Consider the following 12,393-nt stretch of genomic DNA (forward strand, 5'->3'; position numbering starts at 1 on the left):
CTTTTAATAATTTTATTAAAGCGGAACTCCGGATTAGCTTTTTTTTATTACCTAACAGAGAACACAATAATTTATTCTAAGCTTATTAAAAAAAAAAAAAAAAAGTGATTATTAAGTACAATAGGAAATAAAACAATAATGGAAAAACAAAAAACGTGAGAGTTTCTACCTCAGGCTCCACGAGAGCCATCCGTATTTTCTGGTGCTGAATGTTTGAAGCGTCCAAAGAAATTTTTACTTTTACTTTGTCGAACATATAGAAGGTGGTGCTTTCCACAGTCAGATAAGGAATCTTAAAAAGATAATTAGAATGCAACATAAATATAATATTTGACAAGTGATTAATTATAAAAGGAAGATGTCAAATGGATATGAGGGCATACAATTCAACAACCAACAAGGACAACAGCACTATTACAATTGTTACCAAAAGCTTTATCCTCCAGGTCTTGGGGGCTACATAATCAGCAACACTCACATGCTTATGTTAGGCGATCATTCAAAAACAAACACCATTTTACCTTTTATTTTACTGGAGCTTGGACAAACAAAACAATAATTTAAAGTAACACTAAAATTGCTTTTTAATTATTATGTTGAAATAATGTCACAAATAGAAGGGATTAGAGGGTGCCTGCTAATACTTCTATTAATCTGAAAACTCTCTTCTGAAGCACTCTTTCATTAGGGACGCTTTAAAGGGGTTGTAAAGCTTTGCATTTTTTCACCTCAATACATCCTATGCATTAAGGTGATAAAACATCCGATGCTTACAGGCCCCCCCAGCCCCCCATTTACTTACCTGAGCCCTCAAAAGTCCCACATCGTGAACGTGCTGGCTTATAGGCTCTTTATTGGATGATTGATAGCAGAGCAGCCATTGGCTCCCGCTGCTGTCAATCAAATCAATGACACGGTGGGACTGTGTGAAACAGTTGGCGGCTAGGGCCGCCGACTGTATCACGGGAGCGCGCCCGCAAGCTAACCTCCTTGGAAGAGCGCTTCCCAGAGTGGGGTTAGCTCGTTCGGGGAGGAGCCAAGACAGCCACGAGGGACCCCAGAAGACGAGGATCGGGGGCCACTCTGTGCAAATGAACAGCACAGGGGAGGCAAGTATGACATGTTTGTGATTTAAAAAACCTTAAGGCCCCTTTCACACGCGCGGACCGTATGTCCGCTTTTTCATCGATCCGTTTGCGGATGAAAAAGGGACATACATTGGTCCCTATGAGATCGCGGATGTCAGCGGATGAACATCCGCTGACACCCGATCTCGTCCTCCTCCGCAAAGATCCGATTTTGCAGACGGAAGAAAACATAATTTTTCCTTCCATCTGCGGATCGGATGAACACGGACAGACGGTCCGTGTTCATCCGATCCCCCCATAGGGGAGAGCGGAGAAAAGATAGGGCGGTCCCTGCACAGTGTGCGGGGACCGCCCTGTCATCTGCCAGCTCAGCGGGGATCAACGGAGCGATCCCTGCTGAGCAAACGGAGATCAGCCCTGTGTGAAAGGGGCCTTACAACTGAAATCCCTGATAAACAAATATTGCCAAAATAAAAATAAACATGCATCTAACTTGAATCTTGATGTCCATTGTGTATTTATTGCAGATGTATACACATAAAACAGCACAAAACAACTTCTGCACTTTGCCTCTGTTCTCAATGGAAAGGACTGCTCTCTGCTGTTCTCTGTCTATGGGCAGGGTGAAACAGCAGGAAAGCATCAAAGCAGCCAAAATATATGGGATAAAAAAATTGGAAGGCAATAAGCATGACATTTTTGTCTATGGTAACCATATTACAGGGTGGATAAAAATCACTTCTTTTTTAAACAGATTTTTTTGGATCAAATTTATTTTAATAAAATGCTTTTGGAGTAAAAATCTATCCAAAGATAGTTTTCTATTTAGGATACATGAATAATTTAGTTTATCCCGCATGAAATGGAGCTTAGTTATGAGGCTGTATATTCTGCAATATTTACATTTTTGGTAAACTCAAAGAATCCAAGCTCTGCAAGCTGAGATGACATGCCCTGCATTGATGCATTCACACAATTTCACAGTAACCATGAGATAAAACAAAGTTCAGGAATATTCCTTTATCCCATTGTTTTGTAAATCTATGTAAACTACAAACTGTAGGATTGTTTGAAGAGAAATGCATCATTACCCGGCGGTGAGGAGGTAGGGCAAGCAGTAAAACCTTCCAAGCCGCTTATAAACCTTGTGATCTTTCTGCACATAGCATGAAGTGCTTTATTCCTCCTTTGAGGAGCAAAATGGCAACAGGCCATAAAAGAGACCCAGTTTGGGAATATTTGAATGAAGTTCCTCTACCTGTGGGTAAAGCAGGTATGTGTGCTAAATGCAAGCAATGCAACAAAGAGATGCAAGTCCTGGTGGCCCAAATGAAACCACATCATGAGAAGATGTGCTGTGATGAAGGACCATGTTTGAAGTTTTTTTATGTGGACCCAGCCGATAGATTTACTTTAAAGCGGTGGTTCACCCTAAAAACTACATTTTCTTATTCCACTGCCCCCCCACATTACAATCCGATTAAGGCTCTTATTATTTTTGTCCATGCTGTACATACCTTAGTACAGCATATTCACCCGTGCATCCGGGTTGCGAGTCCCGCGGGAGTGGGCGTTCCTCACATGTGTTTGATTGACATTTTGCCCAAAAACTAGCTCCCCCGTCGCGTAAGCCGCGTCACGATTGGCGAAAGGAGCTGAACGGCGATGCGCATGCGCAGTATAGCGCCGACTCGCCGTTCGGCTCCTTTCGCCAACCGTGACGCGTCTTACGCGACGGGGGGAGCTTGTTTTTGGGCAAAATGTCAATCAAACACATGTGAGGAACGCCCACTCCCGCGGGACTCGCAACCCGGATGCACGGGTGAATATGCTGTACTAAGGTATGTACAGCATGGAAAAAATAATAAGAGCCTTAATCGAATTGTAATGTGGGGGGGCAGTGGAATAAGAAAATGTAGTTTTTAGGGTGAACCACCCCTTTAAGTTCGTTTGTTTTTCCAAAGATATTTTGTTTATGCACTTCAGTTACTAAACATTGATGTTTAAGCAAATAAAAGAATATGTAATATAATGTTATTGTTTTAATAAAAAAAAAAAAATTAAGTAGTTTTCCCAACTATGTGCGATTAACCTATTACCCTAAAATCGGTTCTGATACCGCTGTTTTACTAATCTGACAGCTTATTATTCTAAATAGGAAACCTTCATTTTGTTTGCAAATATTAAATAATATATTAGCAAGAGTGAGTCCTTATCTTTAAAGTGCACCGGTCATTTCGGATCCATGTTAGCGGGCATCCACTCACCTGCTGCCGCCACGTCCCTCGCCTTATTGCGCCACTGCCGCGTCACCAGCCGTCCCATTAAAATGAATGAGACTGTTGGTGAGTCAACAGCGGGTCCGAGGAGGAGCTTCTGAAGGGCAAAGATGACAGTTACCTTTTAAAAAATACGATTCAAATTTAGTCGATGTAAATCAAATCCAAACCAAGACTAGCCCAAAATAAAACAGACGTGGAACATACTCGGCATCATAGAACATCATAATGCACTGTAAAGCATTAAGGTGTTGTGGTATACTGCTACTCAGGCACATTGGAACTATGTTAAATCTGTACATAGGGGTGCCATTCAAAAAAAATGGCTCGACAACATTCTAATGCATGTATCGTGTACATTGCCACAACGCACCACACTGGAAAGGTGTGAATGGGCCCCGAAGTTCACTGGAACAGCATGACAGGCAATTTTTAGAAGGAGATCCAAAACAGTAACCAGCATATTTCAGCACTGGCTTTCTTTCAGGTTGGTAAAATTGAAAAAAAAAAAAAAAAAAAAAAAAAAAAAAACGCTAAAAGCCAACGTCCATGCAAGTGCTGGAAAAAGATTTTGTTGCAAGGTCCTGGACAGCAGTAAAGAGTTGTAAAGAATTTTACAGGAGTGTGACAGAATTGATTCCCTGCTGGGTCTCAGGTGTTTTCGGTGCTTGACAGAAAGAGGGTGAAATTACTGCGTAATTAGAATACATATTTTACAAATGCTTCCAAGGTATCAACGTAAACTGCAGAAAAAAATAGTAAAGATTTGTTTGAAGACCAAAGCAATTTCAGTTGACCTTACCTCATCATTGTAAAGTAGCTTAGGCTTTACTCTGTCTTTGTCTTCAAAGAAGACCGTGCCTTCTAAACCAAACTTTGGGATCAATACCACAATCGCATTTTTCCGAACAAACAGGATGTATCCTTCTTCATTCACAATTCCTTTGTTTTTAAAGAACAGCTGCATAAGAAACAATTGCATTAAACAGGATAAATGAAAAGTAAAAGGTGTGATCACATTGTTAAACTAGGCACACAATCAAGAGAACAGGTTGGTTGCTTATTGCCCAAGTAAAGTTAGCTGTAGTTTGGGCACAAAGAAGCTTGCAAAATCATTAACCTGTTGGGGCCAAGCACACGCAAATATACGGCTTCTCGGTGGCCAGGCCTTGGCGCAGAGTTGTTGCATATTTGCGTGCAATATTACCAATCGAACTGTGCCCACCCAGGCGGGTACATTATCGGATTTCCGTTAGCCACTGATCACTGTGTTGGGAGCGTGCACGGCTCGCGCCAAGGCCCAGCCACCAAGAGACTGCATATTTGTGTGTGCTTGGTCCTAACAGGTTAATGATTTTGCAAGCTTCTTTTTACTCAAAGGGGCATGACAAGTTAGAGGAGAATCAAGCTGCTAAGGCTTTTGCGTATGGCAGCAGTAAGCTTGTTCCAATTTAGGGTGTTGCGTGAAGCTCCCTTTTCAATATAGCGGCAATCCCGGTAAGAAAAATCTTCTACAACTTTCCCCAATGTCCTCTTCATTACCCGCTGTGGCTGCCTCATCTAGGGCAGGCATATAGGAATCAATCAGTTAGAGAGGAGTAGAAAAAAAGAGTCATGGTATTTTTGGTCCCATGGCAATGACTGCATTAAGGTCATTAGCTGCAAATTGTGACATAGATGCAGACATATCTGCTTTTGTCAAATAGGCTGCTTGTTGCACCTCAAATAGAGCTAAGATAAGATGCAGAGATCGATATTTGATCCAGTTTCTGCTCCGATGCAAGGGGCAAATCATCACACAGTAAAACGAATGTTTGTCTGCAGTTTTGTAATGTTTTTTTCCCGTTCTTCACTATAGCTGCAAGTAAGTGTATCCTCCAGTGGGGTACTTTCGGAGTAGTGTGGCAACATAGGATAAGCATGTCCAGAAGGAGAACTGCGTATAGCCGTTTCACTTGAGGTCAGCTTTAAAAAACATTGGCTGGCTTTTCAGTCTTTTTCCCTATGCAGCATTTTTCACAAAACCATAGATGGCCTTTATTGATTACAGAAAGTCAACCAGCACTTTTTCCACATACAGTGTAACATTGTCACTTTGCATAGTCAGAAAACCTTGTGACTTCCCATACCTGAGTGTGAAATGCAACAGAAGCTCTTTGCGAATACTGAGCCATCTTGTGCCTGAAGTTAATATTTTTGCAGATTTCTGCCATTTTTTGTTTGTCTGTCAGATCAGGGTACGTACAGTCTGCCCCAACTGCTACAGCCAGAAGTCTGTGTACTATGATATCAGCATACCTAGAAAGATACAAGAATTTATATGGAATTTTATTAGCAGTACAAGCCTGACAATTAATATTGGACAATGTGCACCTACAGGGTTTATGCAAATTAAACATTTCTATAGAACTTTTTCACTCCAGTAGTCAAGGTTGTGCAATTAACCCACTGGAGTTTGCAGTGTCTTTCCTGCCTCCAAAAGCCAAAATCTATTTATGCCAACACAATGGGAAAAGTTAATACTAGCTTTCTGAATAATTATATATATATATATATATATATATATATATATATATATATATATATATATATATATATATATATATATATATATTCATTCTGTCATCTAACTTGAATACAGTTTTAATTATTGCAAGTTAAAGGCACACACACTTTTCTTTCCTCAACAACTATAAACATGGCAAGTTGTGTCAGATTATATCATCTTTGTTCTGTTTCCTGCTCTATGGCCTTCATTCTGTAGGGCAAAGAGCAGTCCCCAATCTGCACTTATCCATAGGAACCAAATCAGACACCACCTGTAACCTGTCTAGGCAGAGATAGAGGCTTTTTTTAAATTGTAAATTTTATACCAACGTGTGCATTATTAAAGATTCTGGATTAAACCATTTATTTCAATCATGTGCAGATGCTTTGTACATGATTGGAGGGGGCGGAAGCGGTTGCCTTAGGCTCCCAGCAGCTTGCCGAGTTGGGTGTCAATCCAGGCATCTGGGTGGATCCCGACCATATGGTCGCAATCTTCCCACAGTCTGGACCGGCTGTGTGAAGTCAGCCGATGGCAGGCTTCAGCCCGCTGTCAGCTGAAAACGGGTCACAGGAGTGCAGAACAAAAACGCCATTCCTATGAGCCACAGAGTTCGTACAGCCAAATAAGCTTTGGCTGTACTTCTTCTTTCAGCCCAAGTATGTTATCTATCTTAACATTGTGCTATATATTCTATTCCACGCTGAGAAACAACATTTATGAATAGACATAGCTAACCTAGCATTGTTTTCCATTGCTCTTTCCTGTTTCAACAAATGACAAAATAAGTAGAATACTTTTCAGTTAACAAACCTTCTAATAGGAGAGGTGAAATGTGTGTAGATTGGAGAGGCTAAACCATAGTGGTGGAAATCACTATCCAATCCTGAGCAGAAGTAGACTGCCTGCATCATGCAGCGAGTAGCCAGGATCCTCAGCAGAGTATTCAAATAGGGAAACTCAGCTGATTCTGCGCCGTCTAGGGAGTCAGCCAGAGCCTTCGCGGAATCAGTTTTTATCTCCAAATCCTGAAAAGATAATATGAATTATGTAATGCAAAGAACAAGAAATTACAACTTAGAGAGACACTGACACATAAGTCATACAAAGCAAAGTGACAGCATTTCAGCAAAAGGAACTCAACGATCTGCACTTGCAGCTACTTCAGAGTCAGCACCAACATCTGAAGTGTTGTAGCCCAGAGGTGCAGTGACATCGATAGCTTTCCTGATGAGAGGAGGAGCTTTCCTGATGAGAGGAGGAAGGAGCTGCAAGGGAGCACTGGTGAGGGGAGTATAAGGCTTTACGTACACCGGCCTACATTTACCGTGGCTGCAGAAAAAATGTGGCATGTGCCCGGTGGTCAAAATCTTCCTAAAAGCATTATTTCTGCTTACAGATGAGGGCGGTTGAAGCTCACCTAACCGCAGCAGCTCCTACACTCGGTTACCATGCCAAAAGCTCCTTAACTCAAGTTTAGGAGCAGCTACTGATAGTGTACATAAAGCCTAAAGGGGCCAGGAGATGCTCTTTGCAGAGACACTGTCACTTTGTCTCATACGCAATGGGCAGATTTATTCTGCATTTTTTTCCTGACAGAATTTGTCAGAAAAAATATCTGTAATGGCACATCTTTAACAGTATTTATGTGCATAGGTATGAGTGAAAAGTCATTCCATTGGCCAGAATATTAATTTATTCTAGCCACTAGAATAAAGTTACGTGTGTCTGCGTGTAAATTATGCCCATACACTCCTCTCCAAATGCAGATTTTTAACGCCCCTGAAACTTTGCACAAAAATATAAGCAGAAATGCCTTAATGTGAATGGCCACATTAAAAGAAAAGCAGCTGCATTCATGGACAAAAAAACAACATAAAAACAGCCAATACCCTAACCGCTGCAGTCCTTAAAGTGGTACTAGAAGCAAATTAAAAAATAGCATATGATGAAGTCTGTCACCAGCATAAACAAAGCAGGCTGAGCCCCCTCTTTAGCTTGTTTTTTCTTTTACCCTTTGATCCTGATGTTTTTTTTTTCAGCTTCCTTTAACAGACCAATCTATGCATTAATTGGCAGCTTTTATTCTTTTAGTAAAAAACCTTTTCCAAAAGGAAAATATATAAAAATCTGCTTCTGTAATGGCTTATAAAAGTGGGGGCCTTCCAATACAGAAGGTGTGTTACTGAGCAGATCAGTAGGTGAAAACAGAGGGAAAAAAAAGCCCAAGAAAACAAATGCAGCCATCACATCTAAGAATTGGTAAGCTGCAATATATTACATTTTTGGCTTTGGGTTTAATACCACTTTAACAAACTTCTGAAATCTAGAAAAATGGTGCCACCACAGAATGAAAACAATCAAATTTCATTTTAGAAGGAATCTCAATGTCTACCGAGTGAAACATCTCCATTTTGATGAATCATCTTACTAGATTAACATCTATTTAAATTATTTTAACTATAACTTCACCTTGGAACTTGCAGCCTTCACCAGAATGTCATAATTTCCCGGGGGTGGAGCTGGATGTTTACGCAGTAATGCATACTCTGAAAATTCGTCAAAGATTTTCTCAGCCACTGAAATGTTGGCGAGCAACATGAACTCTTCCACCATGGAATTTGTTTCCCTTAAAATGAGTGAAAAAACACACATTAATAAAAAGAAAAACAAAATTGCTGTAATCAGGACATGTTTGGGGCGCCAGTGCTGCATAAGAATGGATACCATTAAAAATAAAAAAAGTGGTAACATACAATTGTATAGAATAGCAATATACTGTAGTGCTCATTTTTCAACATCTCATCATATGTTATAATCTTACCATACATTCCTTGTACGATTAACCATGTAATACAAGCACCTATCTGAACTAGCCAACTAATCTATTGCCAATCAGATGGGCCCTTGCACTTTGTAGGTCTAATGGAGATTTTACAATCAGATTGTAGTGTATGTGTTGAGCTTTATAGACAAACTTTGCAACATATCCAAATCTCCTAGACACTTGTCGTTCTTTTCTAAGCTGCACAGATCATAGCTTACATCACTTACAAAACATTAAATTAATGAACAGCTGTGGTAGTCAAAGGTTCCACCTAATGTAAGTTTCAACCCCTAAAAAAGGGTATTTTGACTTACCAGTAAATTACATATCTTGGATTAGAGTACAGTCAATGGGTTCTAGGCTGGTACCTTCAGGTGCATACAGTGCCTTGAAAAAGTATTCACATCCCTTGACATTTTCCACATTTTGTCATGTTACAACCAAAAATGTTTTATTGGGATTTTTTGTGATAAAACACAAAGTGGCACATAATTGTGAAGAGGATGAAAAAATTATAAATTGTTTTCATAATTTTTCTTTTACAAATAAATACCTGAAAAAGTGTGGTATGCATTTGTATTCTCTGATGCCCCTAACTAAAATCTAGTGGAACCAATTGCCTTCAGAAGTCGCCTAATTAGAAAATAGAATCCGCCTGTGTGTAATTTAATCTCAGTATAAATACAGCTGTTCTGTGAAGCCCTGAACAAACAGATCATGAAAGCCAAGGAACACACTAAACAGGTCAGTGATCAAGTTGTGAAGAAGGTAAAAGCAGGGTTAGGTTATAAAAAAAATATCCCAAGCTTTGAATATCTCATGGAACACTGTTCAATCCATCAGCATGGAAAGAGTATGGCACAACTGCAAACCTACCAAGACACGGCCATCCACCTACACTGACAAGCCAGGCAAGGAGATCAGAGAAGCAGCCAAGAGTCCCATGGTAACTCTGGAGGAGCTGCAGAGATCCACAGCTCAGGGAGGAAAATCTGTCCACGGGACAACTATTAGTCGTGCACCCCACAGATCTGGCCTTTATGGAAGAGTGGCAAGAAGAAATCCATTGTTGAAAGAAAGCAATAAGAAGTGCTGTTTGCAGTTTGGGAGAAGCCATGTGGGGGACACAGCAAACATGTGGAAGAAGGTGTTCTGGTCAGATGAGACCAAAATTTTACTTTTTAGCCTAAAAGCAAAACGCTATGTGTGGCAGAAAACCAACACTGCACATCACCCTGAACAAACCATCTTCACTGTGAAAATTGGTGGTGGCAGCATCATGTTGTGGGGATGCTTTTCTTCAGCAGGAACAGGGAAGCTGGTCAGAGTTGATGGGAAGATGGATGGAGCCAAATACAGGGCAATCTTAGAAGAAAACCTGTTAGAATCTGCAAAAGACTTGACTGGGGCAGAGATTTATCTTCCAGCAGGACAATGACCCTCAACATACAACCAGAGCTATAATAGAATAGTTTAGATCAAAGCATATGTTAGAACAGCCTAGTCAAAGTGCAGACCTGAATCCAATTAAGAATCTGTGACAGGACTAGAAAATTGACAGAACTTAAAGCGGGAGTTCACCCGAAAAAAAATTTTTAACATTAGATTGAGGCTAATTATGACAAGCAGAATCGGGTATTTATTTAAAAATAAATTCAGTACTTACCGTTTTAGAGATAGATGTTCTCCGTGGCTTCCGGGTATGATCTTCGGGAATGGGCGTTCCTATTTGATTGACAGCCTTCCGACGGTCGCATACAGCGCGTCACCAGTTGCCGAACATCGGTGCGGCTCTATACGGCGCCTGCGCACCGACGTTCGGCTACTTTCGGGAACTCGTGACACGCTGTATGCGATCGTCGGAAGGCTGTCAATCAAGTAGGAACGCCCAGCCCCGCAGCCCATACCCGGAAGCGGCGGGAGAACATCTCTCTCTAAAACGGTAAGTACTGCATTGATTTTAAAAAAAACACCCGATTCTGCTTCGCATACTTGGCCTCAATCTAACGTTAAAAAAATTTTTGTTTGGGTGAACCTCCACTTTAAGCCGTTTTTCAAAGAAGAATGGGCAAAAATTTCACTCTAGATGTGCAAAGATGGTAGAGACAACCCCAAAAGACTTGCAGCTGTAATTGCAGCGAAAGGCAGTTCTACAAAGTATTGACTCAGGGGGACTCGGGGCCCCAACTTTTCAGATATTTGTAAAACATTTTGGAAACGATTTATAATTTTCCTACCACTTTGTGATGGTCTATCTCATAAAATCCCAATAAATTAAATTTTTGGTTTTAACATGACAAAATGTGGAAAATGTCAAGGGGTGTGAATACTTTTTCAAGGCACTGTACAGTATTTAACCCAGTGATACAACAAAAACTTTAATTTTAGCTTTGGATAGAGTAGAGAAGGAATAGAACATCAGTCAAGTTTTTATTACACTCTCTGCCCCCCCATTTGGGAGATTCACCCCCTCTATTTGTCCTGTTTACCATTATTACCGAAAGTGAAAGAAAATTACCAGAAATAAGCAGATTTGTGACCAAAAATAGAGGGGGAACGCTTTGAATGGGGACACCAATTCTGGTGACTTTGGCGAGAACCAGGATCTCCCTTAATTTGGAGGGATTTTCACTCGCTTCTTGTTTGGGCAATGGGACAGGAAGAGAAAGCTCCCCGATGGGACACTGATGTAAAAAAAAAAGCTGACAGGGGTTATAACCCTTCCTTACCCTATCCAAAATGAAAAAAAAAAAAGTTTTGCCCTTATTTGTAACTTTTGTTGTACTATTACTTTAATGCCAAGAGCTTAAACTTGAGTTGAAGTTAAAGAGCTTTAGTTAAAATCCAGAACGTTAAATCATTATTAAACCCAAAAAACAAGATCTATTGGAGCTTACTAATTTTCTTGGATGTAATGGCTGCATTTGTTTTCTTTTTATTTAGATGCTTTTTCTTTATTTTCACCTGGTGATACAACCAGCAACACATTCCCGTCCACTCTACTAGAGGAACAATGGAGCCATCCTTTCACAGCAGCACTGTGAACCTGGGGAGAGGGCAGTGGTATATACACTAGTAGATATAGATGGACTAACAGATTAAAGCTGAACTCCAGCAACCAATCACTTCTTAAGCAGTTACAGAAACATTTTTATTTTCTCCCTTTTGGGATAAAACTTTTATATCAAATGAATAAACGCTGATCATTGTAAACATCATGACAACGTTAAATAGTTGGTATCAATTCTATGCTACTTTTGCTTTTGTCCGTTAAAGGAAGTTTAAAAATATCAGTGTCCCCATTTTTCCAAGTGAAAAGGTGCTTGTTTTAACCACTTCCTTACTGGGCACTTAAACCCCTTCCTGACCAGAGGACTTTTTGCGATTCGGCACTGCGTCGCTTTAACTGACAATTGCGCGGTCGTGCGACGTGGCTCCCAAACAAAATTAACGTCCTTTTTTCCCCACAAATAGAGCTTTCTTTTGGTGGTATTTGATCACCTCTGCGGTTTTTATTTTTTGCGCTATAAACAAAAATAGAGCGACAATTTTGAAAAAAAAAAATAAAATTTTTTTACTTGTTGCTATAATAAATAGCTCAATTTTTTTTTTTACGTTTTTTTTTTTATCCTCAGTCTAGGCCAATACGTA

The 12,393-nt window shown here is 40.2% G+C and overlaps 1 protein-coding gene across 4 annotated transcripts in view; it reads right to left on the reverse strand.

Annotated features, from left to right (window-relative positions):
- Positions 1 to 12,393, reverse strand: part of DIS3 (DIS3 homolog, exosome endoribonuclease and 3'-5' exoribonuclease) — a 61,462-nt gene that overhangs the window by 2,623 nt on the left and 46,446 nt on the right. For all 4 annotated transcript variants that reach the window (XM_040341369.1, XM_040341370.1, XM_040341368.1 and 1 more), the window contains 5 exons: positions 8,388 to 8,544; positions 6,729 to 6,943; positions 5,497 to 5,665; positions 4,170 to 4,328; positions 170 to 292 (listed from right to left, as the gene is read on the reverse strand). In XM_040341369.1, coding sequence (XP_040197303.1) covers positions 170 to 292; positions 4,170 to 4,328; positions 5,497 to 5,665; positions 6,729 to 6,943; positions 8,388 to 8,544 — 823 coding nt within the window. The remainder of the gene's footprint in view (positions 1 to 169; positions 293 to 4,169; positions 4,329 to 5,496; positions 5,666 to 6,728; positions 6,944 to 8,387; positions 8,545 to 12,393) is intronic.

Source organism: Rana temporaria, chromosome 2 (assembly GCF_905171775.1).
Source record: "Rana temporaria chromosome 2, aRanTem1.1, whole genome shotgun sequence".
NCBI lineage: Eukaryota > Metazoa > Chordata > Amphibia > Anura > Ranidae > Rana > Rana temporaria.